This window comes from Cnephaeus nilssonii (genome assembly GCF_951640355.1).
Source record: "Cnephaeus nilssonii genome assembly, contig: SCAFFOLD_204, whole genome shotgun sequence".
Classification (NCBI taxonomy): Eukaryota; Metazoa; Chordata; class Mammalia; order Chiroptera; family Vespertilionidae; genus Cnephaeus; species Cnephaeus nilssonii.
In genome coordinates this window covers 9,913-25,174 of record NW_027645399.1, presented here as the reverse complement: position 1 = coordinate 25,174, position 15,262 = coordinate 9,913, and the positions used below count along the sequence as shown (strand labels likewise).

At 67.6% G+C, this 15,262-nt stretch overlaps 2 protein-coding genes across 3 annotated transcripts; one reads left to right on the top strand and one right to left on the bottom strand.

Moving 5' to 3' along the window:
• Positions 1-4,987: 4,987 nt before the first annotated feature.
• Positions 4,988-9,244, top strand: GPR17 (G protein-coupled receptor 17). Of its 2 annotated transcripts, none has more exons than XM_079800965.1 (2): positions 4,988-8,928; positions 9,216-9,244. In XM_079800965.1, exon 1 carries the CDS (start codon positions 6,514-6,516, stop codon positions 7,525-7,527), a length of 1,014 nt encoding a protein of 337 aa, XP_079657091.1. In that variant the 5' UTR covers positions 4,988-6,513; the 3' UTR covers positions 7,528-8,928; positions 9,216-9,244. The 2 variants fall into 2 exon arrangements, with proteins under 2 accessions (XP_079657091.1, XP_079657090.1); XM_079800964.1 differs by lacking the exon at positions 9,216-9,244 and adding an exon at positions 9,017-9,092.
• A 539-nt stretch (positions 9,245-9,783) lies between these two features.
• On the bottom strand, positions 9,784-14,690 carry LOC307096651 (LIM and senescent cell antigen-like-containing domain protein 2). Its single transcript, XM_079800966.1, has 3 exons — positions 14,343-14,690; positions 11,873-11,939; positions 9,784-11,169 (listed from the first exon to the last, which is right to left on the bottom strand). Exons 1-3 carry the CDS (start codon positions 14,550-14,552, stop codon positions 11,045-11,047), a joined length of 402 nt encoding a protein of 133 aa, XP_079657092.1. The 5' UTR covers positions 14,553-14,690; the 3' UTR covers positions 9,784-11,044.
• Between the last annotated feature and the right edge of the window lie 572 nt (positions 14,691-15,262).

The window sequence follows — 15,262 nt, the reverse complement described above, 5'->3', positions numbered from 1 at the left end:
CTGGCCCCCGGGCAGGCGTCTGCGGGCTGTGTGTGCAGAGGAGCCGGGGGCCAGCGGGCACCCGCCGGCCTGTCCCCAAGGCTCCGCCGGGAGGCCCGGGGCCGGTGCTGCCCCTGCCCTGGGCAGCGGCTGTGGCCGCCACGGAGATCACCCCGCAGAGCTCTGCTTCCCTGGCCTCGGGGGGCCGGTCCCCAGGCCAAGATGTCCAGAGGCCCAGTGCACACGCCTTCCCCACCGGCCTCCATCTGCAAGTGCCTGGGCTCGGTGTCCCCTGGCAATGGAGGGCTGCCCCTCGCGCTGCAGGCCCCTGTGGGCAGGGCCCGGGCAGGCCTGCTCCCTCTGGGCCGGGGCTCCCCGCGGCGCAGCACTGGTCTCTGCCCCCTGGTCTCTGTCCTCCCCGGGGCTGTGAATGGCGAGGGGCTCGAGGGAGGGAGAGGGGGGATGTGAGGGAGCCTGTGGCGAGGACTGAACGAAGGCAGCGGCTCCCGGGACAGCACGGCCGGACCCAGGCTGGGAGCTGCTCGGCCTGCGACCCTGGCGCCCTGCCCGCCCGCGGCCTCGGCCTTCAGCTCTGTGACTCGGGTCCCCCCTTCAGTCCCCAGATCCCTGAAGCCCAGGGGGCTCCCCTCACCCCACTGTCACCCAGACGCCTGGGCCCCAGCCCCCCGGGGCCCTGCCACCATGCGTGCTGCCTCCCGCACGCAGCGACTAGGGGGTTCTCTTATCATTAGAACAACGTTCAACCCACATGGGGTAATTTTTGTTTAAAAGCTACAGAAATTAGCACAACTCCCCACAATTCTGTTGCAATGACCTCAAAGTCTCTGTGGGCAGTCACCCCAACCACAGAAATGCCCTGCTCAGGGCAGCAGCCAACACCCTCCTCTCGAGCCAGTGAGAGCCAGCTCTTCCAGAGCGCCCTCCGGGCACGGCGGGCGGGGACCCGCAGGCAGGCTCCAGGAGCCCAGCTCTCCTGACAGAACCCCAGAGGGGCAACTGACAGGCCTGACCCCTGCAGACCTGGAGGTGACTGCGAGTATTCTTCCAGGTGGAATGAAGATGGAGCACGTGCGCGCACACACACACTCACACACACACACACTCACACACACACTCACACACACGCACATGCACACATACGCGCGCGCACACACTCACACACGCATGCACACGCATGCACACACATGCATGCACATGCACACTTACACACACCACACACGCGCACACACGCACACACACGCTGGGGTTCAAGTCCTGCTCTGCCACTTCCCGGTGGCTTGTAGCTGGCGAGCTCCTCCTGCTGAGCCGCGGAGGTCTGCAGGGGGGGTCTGCAGGGGGAGGTCTGCAGGGGGAGGTCAGCAGGCGGAGGTCTGCAGGGGGGGTCTGCAGGGGGAGGTCTGCAGGGGGAGGTCTGCAGGGGGAGGTCTGCAGGGGGGGTCTGCAGGGGGAGGTCTGCAGGGGGAGGTCTGCAGGGGGAGGTCTGCAGGGGGAGGTCAGCAGGCGGAGGTCTGCAGGGGGAGGTCTGCAGGGGGGGTCTGCAGGGGGGGTCTGCAGGGGGAGGTCAGCAGGGGGAGGTCTGCAGGGGGAGGTCTGCAGGGGGAGGTCTGCAGGGGGGGTCTGCAGGGGGAGGTCTGGAGGGGGGTTCTGAAGGGGGAGGTCAGCAGGGGGAGGTCAGCAGGGGGAGGTCTGCAGGGGGGTCTGCAGGGGGAGGTCTGCAGGGGGAGGTCAGCAGGGGGAGGTCAGCAGGGGGAGGTCTGCAGGGGGAGGTCAGCAGGGGGAGGTCAGCAGGGGGAGGTCTGCAGGGGGAGGTCTGCAGGGGGCAGCCATCCCCACGCGGGCCGGGCCGCGACCAGCAGGCTCAGGCAGGACAAGTTTAAGGTAGCTACTCCACAAGGTGGCTACAAACATATTTCACATTTTAACTAAAATATTTAAAAGTGTTTTGAAATTAAAAATGGTAGCTTGGTGCCCGTGCCACCGGATATATCATTGTTGGAAAGATGGAGGAACAGCCTCTGCGTGAGGGTCTCAGGGCAGCAGACACCCCAGCCTTAGCCCCCAGGAGGTCTTGGGGCCACTGGGCGGGGGGCAGCCTCCCGGGAGAGGAGCCCACACGCAGGCCCGGCCTTGCCGAGCCGCCCGAGGTGCAGACAGCGCCATTATGAGGCTGCGGCAGCTGGCCGGCAAGATAAAGGCCGTGGCTGTGCCCAAATGGAGCCTAACGATCGGGGAGGACACAGGCCCCACATCAGGTGTCCTGAAAAGATCCTGTCATTCAGCAAACAAGACACCCCAGCCTCTCCCTCCCCACTCACCAGGCCCCTCACTGTCTCCTATGCAGGCTTGGGAGCCTGAGCCAGTTGCCATGGCAGCCCGACCCTCCCCACCTCACCCCCCCAGTGGTGGGAAATTGTCCCCTTCTGAAATGGCTAGTGTGTCTGTCGTCCCAGCAGCCCCGCGCCCGCCCGCGCCACGCAGCAGCTTCCAGGACAGGCACACTCGGCCTCTGTGGCGCTCGGGCCCAGCTGGGGCGCGGGCTCTGGGGACACACTGGACACTCACAGGCCCGCGGCAGCAGGGCCTCGGAGGGCCCGCACAAGGGACCCTTGATGAGGGGCCTTTGAGAGCCGGAGGGGCTGCCGCCTCCCCTCCTCTCCTTAAATAGCCGGCCTCCCGCCGCCGGCCTGCAGGAGCTCAGCACCAGCCTTCCGGTCTCCACCTGCGCCGAGAGGTAAGGGCGGGCGGGAGGTAAGGGCGGGCGGCGTGGGGGTGCCTGTCCCTGAGGTGCCTCTGTGATGGACCTACCTACCAAGACACCCGTCTAACCAGAGCGGCCCCCAGCAGAGTCCCTGCCCACAGTTTAAGGTAGCTACTCCACCAGGAGCTGCCCGAGCCGCCCAGCTCCTCACCACGAGGCCGCTGTGCCCGGCAGGAGCCAGATGCAGCAGCCGCAGGGAGAGGAGCCGGCTGCCCGGCTGCCCGCCTGCCCGCCTGCCCAGGACGCACTGAGGCCTCCTACGATGGCCACGCCTGCCCGTGGCTCACCTTCCCCACAGCCCTGCCGCCCTGTGGCACTGCCCCGGCCACTCCAGGCCCTGGGCCTCCCCTGAGCAGGGCAGGCGGAGAGCGGAATGCAGACCATCCTGCGTAAATCCCTATCAAACCCCTGGCGGGAGGGGCAGGGAGACAAGCTGAGAGCGTTTGGAAACTAAGTCTCTGTCTAGAGCGGCGCACACGGCCCTCGGCCCTCAGCAGGTAGGAGGCTGGGCTCTGGGCGAGAAGCAGAGAGCCGGCGCTGGCGCGGCACCAGGGCCTCGCGGCCTGGTGCGGTTGTGCGGGCCCACGCTCGGAGGAGCTCTGCTTTCACCATCCTAAGACTCCTCCTTTTTGAACAAGGGCCCTGCATTTCATGTTGCACTGAGCCCCCCAAGTTTTGTCACTGGCTCTGGGGCCAGGCCCCGTGCAGGAGGCGCTGAGCGAGGAGACAGCTCCGTGCAGGCAGACAGACAGCCACACCCAGCTCTGGCCTCAAGGGCTGTGGGCCCGTCCCAGCAGCAAGGCCTGTCGCGCTGGGTGTCCCTGCTGAGTCTGACCTCCAACTCCCAGGCTATCGCCCAGCCAAGTGACCTTGGGCAAGTTCGTCCACTCAAGGCTCAGATTCCTACTCTGCAAAATGGGGTCTGAGGCCTGCCTCTGAGGACTGTGCCTGGCAGAGCTGACAGTCAGCCAGGAGCAGTCTGCAGGGAAGGTCTGCGGGGCGGGGCCTCGAGGGAGAGCGCCCAGCTGGCCCCTCAGCAGCCCTCCCTCATCCCTGTGCTCCAAAAGGCCCAGCCTCTCCCCCAGCCTCCCTGCCTCCCCCCGCCGCCCCCCCCCCCACACACACACACACAGGTCACACACACTTGGAAACAGCAGGAAAACCATCTCCAAATGCTAATTTCAGGCATCCTGCAATTCTCTGGAGCCAGAGGGGATCATTTGGGTGGGGAAAAACCATGGACCCCTTCAAAAATTAAAAAAGCCTATATAATAAAGAGGTAATATGCAAATTAACCATCACACCCCCAAAAGATGGCTCCCTATGACCGGGCCAGCAGGGGGGTTAGTGACTGAACAAGCAGGCTGCTGGGGCGACCAGGCTATCAGGGGGAGCATTTGAGGGTGACCAGGCCAGCTGGGGGGGGCAGTTAGGGGTGACCAGGCTGTCCGGGGGGGGAGGGGAGTAAGAGGTGACCAGGCCAGCAGAGGGGGAGTTAGGGGTGATCAGGCGAACACGAAGAGGCAGTGAGGGGCTATCAGGCCGGCGGAGGGGGGTGGGGTTAAGGGCAACCAGGCAGACAGGCAGGTGAGTGATTAGAAGCCAGTGGTCCAGGAGAGTAAGAGGGATGTCTGACTGCTGGTTTAGGCCCCATCCAGGAGATCGGGCGTAAACCGGTAGTCGAACATCCTCCAAGGGGTGCTGGATTGGAGAGAGTGCAGGCAGGGCTGAGGGGACCCCTACCTTGCACCAATTTTTGTGCACCGGGCCTCTAGTGTGATATAATTAGATGTACACTCCCTCCATCCCTTAAAGCAATCAGCAGCCACTGCTCCCTGCTGCTCCCTCACATGCCCCTGGGCCCCGCCCTGCTCCCTCACATGCCCCTGGGCCCCTCCCTGCTCCCTCACATGCCCCTGGGCCCCTCCCTGCTGTTCCCTCACAGGCCCCTGGGCCCCTCCCTGCTGCTCCCTCACATGCCCCTGGGCCCCTCCCTGCTGTTCCCTCACAGGCCCCTGGGCCCCTCCCTGCTGCTCCCCCACATGCCCCTGGGCCCCTCCCTGCTCCCTCACATGCCCCTGGGCCCCTCCCTGCTGCTTCCCCACATGCCCCTGGGCCCCTCCCCGCTCCCTCACATGCCCCTGGGCCCCTCCCTGCTGCTCCCCCACATGCCCCTGGGCCCCACCCTGCTGCTCCCTCACATGCCCCTGGGCCCCTCCCTGCTCCCTCACATGCCCCTGGGCCCCTCCCTGCTGCTCCCTCACATGCCCCTGGGCCCCTCCCTGCTGCTCCCCCACATGCCCCTGGGCCCCTCCCTGCTCCCTCACATGCCCCTGGGCCCCTCCCTGCTCCCTCACATGCCCCTGGGCCCCTCCCTGCTCCCTCACATGCCCCTGGGCCCCTCCCTGCTGCTCCCTCACATGCCCCTGGGCCCCGCCCTGAACCCTCACATGCCCCTGGGCCCCTCCCTGCTCCCTCACATGCCCCTGGGTAAAAATACTGCTGCCAAGGCCCAGCCTCTCTAGGAGGCAGGAGCTCAGGAGCTCAGTGTGTTAAGGAGGGCCAATGAGAAAAGCCAGGCTGAGCCAGCACCCAGAACCTGGCCCGTTCCTACACCAGTACCTTATGGTGGCACCTGCTCCCTCCCCTCAAGGGGTGCTGTGCAGACTGAGCCCTGTCCGTGCCCCTGGGCACAGCCACTCCTCGTGCCAGCCCTGACTCGGGCATTAAAGGACTTGCTCCAGGTTCCGGGCTGCTCAGCAGAGCCAGGCTCAGCCAGGAGAGCCACCCTCCTCGACTGCTGCCTGCGAGGTGCTTCTCCTGGCACAGCCCCTCTCCTGCCCAGCAGCCCCCACCCCCCCACCCCCCCCCGCACCTCCTCCGGGCCAGGAGCCTCCGGAGAGCTTGAACGCACCCCCGGCTCGAGCAGCAGGGGCAGCAGGCCAGCCCTCTCCTGCTGCACCTCCCGCTCCAGGCCTGGGAGGGTCCGGTGTTTGGGTGGGACGGACCCTCTTCCTTTTGGATCTCCTGAGCAGCCCAGTGTCAAAACAGGTGCATGTCCCCCTGTCTGTCGGGGAGAACCAGGCTCGCCAGCTGTAAACAGCTGCTGCCAAGGCTGGCCCTGGCCTCCCGTGTGGGTGTGGCAGGCCCGACCTCTCGGGGGTCCTGGGACACAGAATGCAGGCCCCGGCCCTGGGACACGGCCCACACTGCGTTGCTAGTGACCCTCCTCTCTGGCAGCGCCGGAGCTGTGGCAGGGGCTGGCCGGAGAGCAGGCACAAGCGGCCACACTCCACACCACCGCCCCGGGGGAGTGCCCGGGCCTCAGGCCCCCCCAGAGCCGGAGAGGGGCTAGCAGGGCTCCGCACGCGAGCCTTTGGGGACCAGGTAACCTACTCCCTGCCCACCAGGAAGGGGCTCAGGGCCCACGTACCACCCTGCCCTCAGGCAGCACCCCTGAGGACCCCTCCGCGTCCTCCCGCCCCCAGAGCTCAGACACACTGGTTGGATCCCCACCCCCAGGGCTGACTCTGCAGGGTCTGGGATAATGGCGTCCACCCCTGCCCCCGCCCCCCGCGCAGAACCTTCACACAGGCAGGTGCAGTGCGCAGCAGCCAGAAAGCGCCAGGCCCCGGTTCTGTTGTGCGTCTTGGTAACGTTCAGGAAGCCCGCGGCACAGATGGACCCGGGGGCGTCCAGGCCCCCACGCCAGGCCGCGCTCCACCGGGCCCCTCCTCTCCTCCTCCAGCCACAGCATGAACGGCCTCGAGGGGGCCTCCGGGCCGGCAGCCAACCGCTCCCTGGCGGCGGCGGATCCGTGTGGCCAGGAGACGCGGCTGGAGAACGTGCTCTTGGCCTCCTTCTACCTCCTGGATTTCCTCCTGGCTTTTGTGGGCAATGCCCTGGCCTTGTGGCTCTTCCTCCGGGACCGCCGGGCCGGCACCCCTGCCGACGTGTTCCTGATGCACCTGGCCGTGGCCGACCTGGCCTACGTGCTGGTCCTGCCCACGCGCCTGGTCTACCACTTCTCGGGGAGCCACTGGCCCTTCGGGGAAATCCCGTGCCGCCTCACCGGCTTCCTCTTCTACCTCAACATGTACGCCAGCATCTACTTCCTCACCTGCATCAGCGCCGACCGCTTCCTGGCCATCGTGCACCCCGTCAAGTCCCTCAAGCTCCGCAGGCCCCTCTATGCTCACCTGGCCTGCGCCTTCCTCTGGGTGGTGGTGGCCGTGGCCATGGCCCCACTGCTGGTGAGCCCACAGACCGTGAGGACCAACCACACGGTCGTCTGCCTGCAGCTGTACCGGGAGAAGGCCTCCCCCCACGCGCTCGCGTCCCTGGCGGTGGCCTTCACCTTCCCGTTCGTCACCACGGTGACCTGCTACCTGCTGATCATCCGCAGCCTGCGGCGGGGCCCGCGCGTGGAGACGCGCCTCAGGAGCAAGGCGGTGCGCACCATCGCCCTGGTGCTGGCCATCTTCCTGGTCTGCTTCCTGCCCTACCACGTGCACCGCTTCATCTACGTGCTGCGCCGCCACCGCGGCACCTCCTGCGCAGCCCGGCGCGCCCTGGCCCTGGGGAACAGGGTCACCGCCTGCCTCACCAGCCTCAACGGGGCCCTGGACCCCATCGTGTACTTTTTCGTGGCCGAGAAGTTCCGCAACACCCTGTGCAGCCTGCTCTGCGGCCCAGGGCTCTCGGGGCGGCCCCCTAGCCTGGGAGGGAGGACCAATGAGAGCTCGGTGAGCGCCAGGTCGGAGCTGTAGCCCAGGCCGGAGCTGTAGCCCAGGTCGGAGCTGTAGCCCAGGTCGGAGCTGTAGCCCAGGCCGGAGCTGTAGCCCAGGTCGGAGCTGTAGCCCAGGTCGGAGCTGTAGCCCAGGCCGGAGCTGTAGCCCAGGTCGGAGCTGTAGCCCAGGTCGGAGCTGTAGCCCAGGCCGGAGCTGTAGCCCAGGTCGGAGCTGTAGCCCAGGCCGGAGCTGTAGCCCAGGCCGGAGCTGTAGCCCAGGTCGGAGCTGTAGCCCAGGTCGGAGCTGTAGCCCAGGTCGGAGCTGTAGCCCAGGCCGGAGCTGTAGCCCAGGCCGGAGCTGTAGCCCAGGCCGGAGCTGTGAGCTTCCCCCCAGTCACACGCTGAGGGAAACCAGGGAATCTGCAGATCACACCGCCCCTGCCAGGTCAGACCTCACCCCCCAGAGCCCAGGTCGTGGTTCTGTCTCACCCGATGCACAAACCCCTAAAAAGGGAGAGCCCTCTGCAGGCTGCCCTGCAGCCCGTGGGCCCAGCGCCAGGATCTCAGCGAGGTCACCGCAGCAGGAGGGCAGGAGGCCTGGGAGGGACCCAGGAGCCCCAGTTTTCCTCGGTGCTGCCAGCGCTCCGGCTCCTCCCACTCAGACACAGAGGCCGGGGGAGCGCGGGCACTGGGGACAGGAGGCGGTCGCAGTATCTCCTGTGATGCGCAAGGTGCTGTGCGTTCCCCCGGCGCCCCTTTGCCGAAGGCCCTGAGTTTAGGAGCCACAGCTGTAACTTGTAGCTGACCACTAAGTACATCTCAGGCTGGCCACCGCAGGTCCGGAGCGGCCTGCGGCACCCTTCCGATCCGATCCTCCTGCTGGAACCACACGGAGGCGGGGGGGGGGGGGCACTGACCACCCCCAGCCTCTCAGCAGCTGCCCACGGAGTCCGGGCAGCGCAGACTAGCGGGCAGGGAGCTGGCCTCCACCATCAGGCGTGCAGGCCTCCCTCAGCCCGTCGCTCCCGGCCGGCCAGGCTCCGAGCGGCTCTGCTCCGGGTGGCGGGCGCGGCCCTGCCAGTGCTCGCTGCTGCACCGCACGACCAGAAACCAACGGCTTGGAGGGTCTCAGGCCAATGTGTTTGGTTAAAGCAACACCCTTCCCAGAACATCTCTCCAACCCAAGAACGGCTCCCTGGGGCGAAGGGAGCAGAGACGGCGGCACGTGCTCTTACACCCACAGTGCGCCCGCCCCACACAGACCCGAGGCCCTGTGGTCTTCAGAGGAGTGCCAGCCGGCTGGGCGGTCCCACTTGTTAAAGCCAAGCTACTTGCATGTCGCATCTTCCATGTCCTGTCCAGGTTTCTGAGGCAGCAGTGCAGCTGGGCCCGTGCGAGTGTGTCTTGGGAGGGGCAGGACGTGCTCAGGCACACACCGGCAGTGGGCACACACCGGCAGCGGGCACACACCGGCAGCGGGCACACACCGGCAGTGGGCACACACACCTGCAGCGGGCACACACCGGCAGCGGGCACACACACCGGCAGCGGGCACACACCGGCAGTGGGCACACACACTGGCAGCGGGCACACACCGGCAGCGGGCACACACCGGCAGTGGGCACACACACCTGCAGCGGGCACACACCGGCAGCGGGCACACACCGGCAGTGGGCACACACACCTGCAGCGGGCACACACACCTGCAGCGGGCACACACACCGGCAGCGGGCACACACACCGGCAGTGGGCACACACACCTGCAACGGGCACACACACCTGCAGCGGGCACACACACCGGCAGCGGGCACACACCGGCAGTGGGCACACACACCTGCAGCGGGCACACACACCGGCAGCGGGCACACACCAGCAGTGGGCACACACACCTGCAGCGGGCACACACACCGGCAGTGGGCACACACACCTGCAGCGGGCACACACACCTGCAGCGGGCACACACACCGGCAGCGGGCACACACCGGCAGTGGGCACACACCGGCAGCAGGCACACACCGGCAGTGGGCACACACACCGGCAGCGGGCACACACCAGCAGTGGGCACACACACCGGCAGCGGGCACACACCGGCAGTGGGCACACACACCGGCAGCGGGCACACACACCGGCAGTGGGCACACACACCTGCAGCGGTCACACACACCGGCAGCGGGCACACACCGGCAGCGGGCACACACCGGCAGCGGGCACACACACCGGCGGCGGGCACACACACCGGCGGCGGGCACACACACCGGCGGCGGGCACACTCCGGCGGCGGGCACACACCGGCAGTGGGCACACACCGGCAGCGGGCACACACCGGCAGCGGGCACACACCGGCAGCGGGCACACACACCGGCAGCGGGCACACACCCGGCAGCGGGCACACACCGGCAGCGGGCACACACCGGCAGCGGGCACACACCGGCAGCGGGCCCGGCCCGGATCACAAAGGACCCCGGCACTACCTGCCCCACAGCCTCTGGTTGAGCCAGGCTCCTGCTGGGTGCCCTGGAGGCACCGGTGGGCACAGGCAGCGTGGGGCAGGAGAGCCGAGCTCGCTGCAGCAGTGCAGAGGGGCGAGGGTGCTGGTCAGAGAGCCAGATGGGGACCAGCGCCCAGACAGGAGACGGCAGGGTCAGTGGGTGGGGGAGGGGGCGGAGGGGGCACCGCGGCAGGCGGCTCTTCCCTGAGTCAGTTCAGGGCAGGAGAAGGTGGGGGTGGCCCGCTGCGCTGGGGTGCCTGGTGGACAGACACGAGTGGAGGCGGCCGTGGCCAGGCAGCGACCACAGGGAGGGCTGGGTGGGAGGGGCACATACACGCCCGTGGGCAGACACGCCCGGCGCCAGCAGGAGAGGTGAGCCCCTGGAGGAGACCCAGTGCTTGGCCACAAGAAGGCATTTCAGCAGGAAAGAGGGCACCACGGCAAAGCCACAGAGGCCAGCAGCAACCTCGGGGTCTGGCAATGGGGGTGCCATGGACCCCAAGGAGGCTGAGGACATGGGGAGCAGATGGGAAAAGCCAGCATATGCACCGGGGAGGGCTGCAGAGAACCCAGAGGGCATTTTGGACCTTGGGGGCCACCCAGCCTGATGGAGGGAGGGAGGGAGGGAGGGAGGGAGGGAGGGAGGGGGAGCTACTGAAGCCTCCAGCCTTCTCAAGAGCATACAGGGTGAGCAGAGACATGTCCAGGCTGCAGGGCACAGATGCTGGGCAGCCAGGGTGCCCCAGGGCCTGGCCCTCGGGGAGCGGGAGGGAGGCCACCTGCGGGTGGGTGGGGGTGGAGACAGTGGGAGGAGGAGGGGGAAGTGGAAGGCACCTCTTCTGAGAGCCTGGAGTTACAGCGCAAGGAGGCCTGGCGGAGCCCGGGAGACGGATGGCCCTGAATTTAAGAATGGCGGGCCGGGCCTGCTCTCTCCAGAGCCCAGCCTGGTGCAGGTGGGAAGCAGAGGCTGGCGTCAGCCTCGCGTGCCGGGGGCCAGGAGGCAGTCACCTGACTCAACGCTCCTGAGAGTCTACCAGCTCCCGCTCGGCCACCTGCCTCCCTGCCCAGCTCACCTGCCCGCGTTCTTCACGAAGCCCAGGTCGGCCAGCTCCACTCCACACAGCTGGCAGCAGAAGCAGCCTGGGTGCCAGCTGTTGTTCATGGCCTTGATCACGCGGCCAACGATGAACTCGCCTGAAAGAGGGAGGTCCCTGCTGGCCAGGGCCGGGCCCTCCCCTCAGCCCAGCCCCAAGCCCAGTCCACACGGGTCCTAGGCCCCCGTGCAGCCCCCGGGGAGCTAATGCCTGAGGGGCCTGAAGGCTGGTGCTCAGAGAAACAGGGCTTGGGCAGGCACGGGAGAGCTCCAGATCCTGGCCGCACGGGACCTGGCCACACGGGACCTGGCCACACGGGACCTGGCCGCACGGGACCCTGGCCGCACGGGACCTGGCCACACGGGACCTGGCCGCACGGGACCCTGGCCGCACGGGACCTGGCCACACGGGACCTGGCCACACGGGACCTGGCCGCACGGGACCCTGGCCGCACGGGACCTGGCCACACGGGACCCTGGCCGCACGGGACCTGGCCGCACGGGACCCTGGCCGCACGGGACCCTGGCCGCACGGGACCTGGCCACACGGGACCTGGCCACACGGGACCTGGCCGCACGGGACCCTGGCCGCACGGGACCTGGCCACACGGGACCCTGGCCGCACGGGACCTGGCCACACGGGACCCTGGCCGCACGGGACCTGGCCACACGGGACCCTGGCCGCACGGGACCTGGCCACACGGGACCCTGGCCGCACGGGACCTGGCCACACGGGACCCTGGCCGCACGGGACCTGGCCACACGGGGACCCTGGCCCATCGGCCAGTCGCCACCCTTACGTACCACAGGAGCCGCAGCACGGAGCAAACAGCATCTGGAAATCGTGCTCGCAGTACTTCCGGCCTTCAAACTGCAAATGGGCGGCAGAGCCAGCGTCATCCGGTCTGCACTGGCGGCTCTGTCTGGTCAGAGCCTGCCTCAGGCAGACCAGCACCCACTCTGCTACCCTCCCAGGGGCACCAGCCCTCCCAGAGCGGCTTCCTGCAGGAAGTGCGAACAGCGGAGGGACAGGGGCAGGGGGCTGAGTGGAGGCTGCAGAGAGGGAGCAGCCTCGAGGCCTGGAGGCCAGGGTGCAGAGGGAGGGCCTCAGCCTGCTGTCCGCTGCAGGGGCCACCCTGGGGTCCTGGCGCCTGCCCCGGCTGGGGGCCGCAGGCTGGGAAGGCTGGGCAGGTTTGAACTGCACGTGTCACTGTGCCCCATGCCGTGTTCTCTCTGTGAGACGTGCATTTCCTAGAGGCCACAGAAGACCCAGGGACGGGACACAGGAGAGTGGGCCGGAGGGAGAGCCCCGTCCCAGGCACCAGGCTCCAGCCTCCCACCTTCTGACTGGGCCCAAGCACCTGGCACAGACCCGCAGAGGCCAAAGCCTGCCTTGCTCTCTCCTCCCGGACACTGGCCCTGTTTCCTGTTCTCAAAAATGAGTGTCTTACAGGCTGCAACCACATCAGGCGATCCGGGACGCAAAGGGGCAGCAGAGTGACCATTTCACGCTGGGTGACCATTTCCTGAGCACCTCCTGTGTGCCAGGCTTTGTTCCAGGCACACAGCCCCCACTCCCACTGCCCCTACAGCGGGCTAGCCTTTCCCATCAGCCCCCAGCCCTGCCTGGGAAGTCTGCGGGAGCCCGCGCAGGGCGGTGCTGATCAGCGGCTCTGGTGCACACATCCCACCAGGCGTGACAGGGCACGGAGCCCAGCAGACGCTCACACAGCGCCGGCCACACAGGTGCCAGAAATAACTTCAAAGGCACAGGTGACAGTAAAATGTAATGAAATAGGAAGTGGGGGGGTTGAGTTTTTTTACCTTTGTTTTTAATAAAACTTATCTCATTGTACATTTACATAATTTAATTTTTAATCACTCTAACAACCAACTTGCAAGATTATTGAGAACTTAACAATGTGCTTTGTGAGCAAGGTTGCCAGTCTAGCCACCTTCCCTTGCATCTGGGTTACCGCAAAAGCCAGCCTCCACCGCCTGCACCTCCAGCCTCCACCCCCAGCCTCCTCCTGCACCCCCATCCTCCACCCCCAGCCTCCTCCTGCACCCCCATCCTCCACCCCCAGACTCCTCCTGCACCCCCAGCCTCCTCCTGCACTCCCAGCCTCCTCCTGCACCCCCAGCCTCCACCTGCACCCCCAGCCTCCTCCTGCACTCCCAGCCTCCACCTGCACCCCCAGCCTCCACCTGCACCCCCAGCCTCCAGCCTCCTCCTGCACACCCAGCCTCCACCCCAGCCTCCTCCTGCACCCTCAGCCTCCTCTGTCCCCTCCACCCCCAGCCTCCACCTGCACCCCCAACCTCCACCTGCACCCCCAGTCTCCACCGGCACCCCCAGCCTCCACCGGCACCCCCAGCCTCCATCGGCACTCCCCACCTCCACCTGCACTCCCCACCTCCACCTGCACTCCCAACCTCCACCGGCACCCCCCAGCCTCCTCTGTCCCCTGCACTCCCAGCCTCCACCTGCACTCCCAGCCTCCTCCCCTCCTGCGCCCCATGCAGTCTCTCCTCAGCCCAGCAGCCTGTGGCCCCTTCCCAACATGGGGCAGACGGATTCCTGGCCTCCACACCCAGCATGGCTCCTGCCTCTCCCACGGTGAAGTCCTAAGGCCCACCAAGTCAAATGACTCTGCCCCTGCCTCACCCACTACTCCCTCCGCTCTGCTTCCTTCACACCCACCTGCCACAGGGAAGCCGCCTCTCGGACCTCAGGCCCTTTGCACTTGCCGTGCGCGGCTGAGCACTCTTCCTGCGGCTGCGGGCGGGCTCCCTCCCTCCTCCCTCCTTGGGGCTGCTTCCCCCCCCTCCCCCGCACCCTGTCCCTCCAACCCAAGCGCTCAGCACCTTCAACCTGACAGACACCCAGGCACTGGGTTTACTGTCTGATCCCAAGACAGGGGAGGCGGCAGGGCAGGGGTTGCCCAGGGAACCGGAGGAGGCGACACCCTTCAGCACCCGCACCGCGGGGCGGGGCGGGGCTCCCGGGGGCGGGGCTCCCGGAGGCGGGGCGGGGCCCCCGGAGGCGGGGCGGGGCTCCCGGGGGCGGGGCGGGGCTCCCAGGGGCGGGGCGGGGCTCCGGAGTGGGCGGGGCTCCGGGGCGGGGCGGGGCTCCGGAGGCGGGGCGGGGCTCCCGGAGTGGGCGGGGCTCCGGAGGCGGGGCGGGGCTCCGGAGGCTGGGCGGGGCTCCCGGAGTGGGCGGGGCTCCGGGGCGGGGCGGGGCTCCGGAGGCGGGGCGGGGCGGGGCCCTCACCTCGTAGAAGAGGCCGTCGGGGAAGGGCCGGAAGCACTGGGCGCACACGAAGCAGCGCTCGTGGAACAGCTCGCCGCCGCTGTGCACGATGCGCTCGGCCGCGCCGAAGCGGGCCCCGCAGCGCAGGCAGGTCGCCGAGGCCAAGACGTCCGCCAGGTGGCTGCGGAGGAGAGGGGCGTCAGGACCCGCAGGCCCACGGGGCGAGAGCATGTCTCCGGGAAGGACAATCACGTTCCTCGCCGCCCGCGATGGTCTCGGCGCTGGGGACTCAGAAACACGTGGTGGCCAACCCCGGGCCACCCTTCCCGGCCACCCACCCCCCAGCAACGCGGCCCTGGCGCTGCTCACCCAGCCCACAGGCTGCAGCGGGCACGGGGCACCTCCATTTCTCAGGTGCAGAAAGGGCCACAGTGAGAGGAGGCCAAGCTCCCTGCCTCCACCACCCCCTGCAGCCCAGGGCAGTCCAGAGGGTCAGGTCCAGGTGGCCTCTGCCGGCTGCCTGCCCCTCCCTCTCCGGGCCAGACTCCCAGCTGGGAAACAGAATCCGGCTGGCTGTGTCCCTCCCCACCCCCGTTCTGTGCCAGTTACACACGAGCGTACACACACATGCACACCCGCACGCGCACGCTAAGTACTCGGCACTCAGGACACACTCTAAGCCCTACGCAGGGTGGGCTGTGGCTGTCAGCATCACTGATGTGGTTCCAGGCCCAGTCCTCCTCGAGCTGGGCCATCTCTTGGGGTGTCAGTGGTCAGGTATAGAACGTAACCCCAGTCTCATTTAAACCCCCAAAGCCACCTGCCTTCTGGGTGAGACTTAAGGCTCAGAGAGGTTAAGTGACTTGCCCAAGCTCACACAGCAGATGACATAGTCCAGATCTGAACCCACATGGGTTGGACTTCAATGGCTCCTTCCCCTG

Excerpts from the sequence above, each read along its gene's own strand:
- GPR17 (XM_079800965.1), top strand. The coding sequence starts at position 6,514 with ATGAACGGCCTCGAGGGGGCCTCCGGGCCGGCAGCCAACCGCTCCCTG.
- LOC307096651 (XM_079800966.1), bottom strand. The coding sequence starts at position 14,552 with ATGCTCTCGCCCCGTGGGCCTGCGGGTCCTGACGCCCCTCTCCTCCGC. Across the intron at positions 11,940-14,342 it reads CCGACGGCCTCTTCTACGAG|TTTGAAGGCCGGAAGTACTG; the intron begins GTGAGGGCCCCG and ends GCCCATTTGCAG. Across the intron at positions 11,170-11,872 it reads TCCGTGCTGCGGCTCCTGTG|GCGAGTTCATCGTTGGCCGC; the intron begins GTACGTAAGGGT and ends TCCCTCTTTCAG.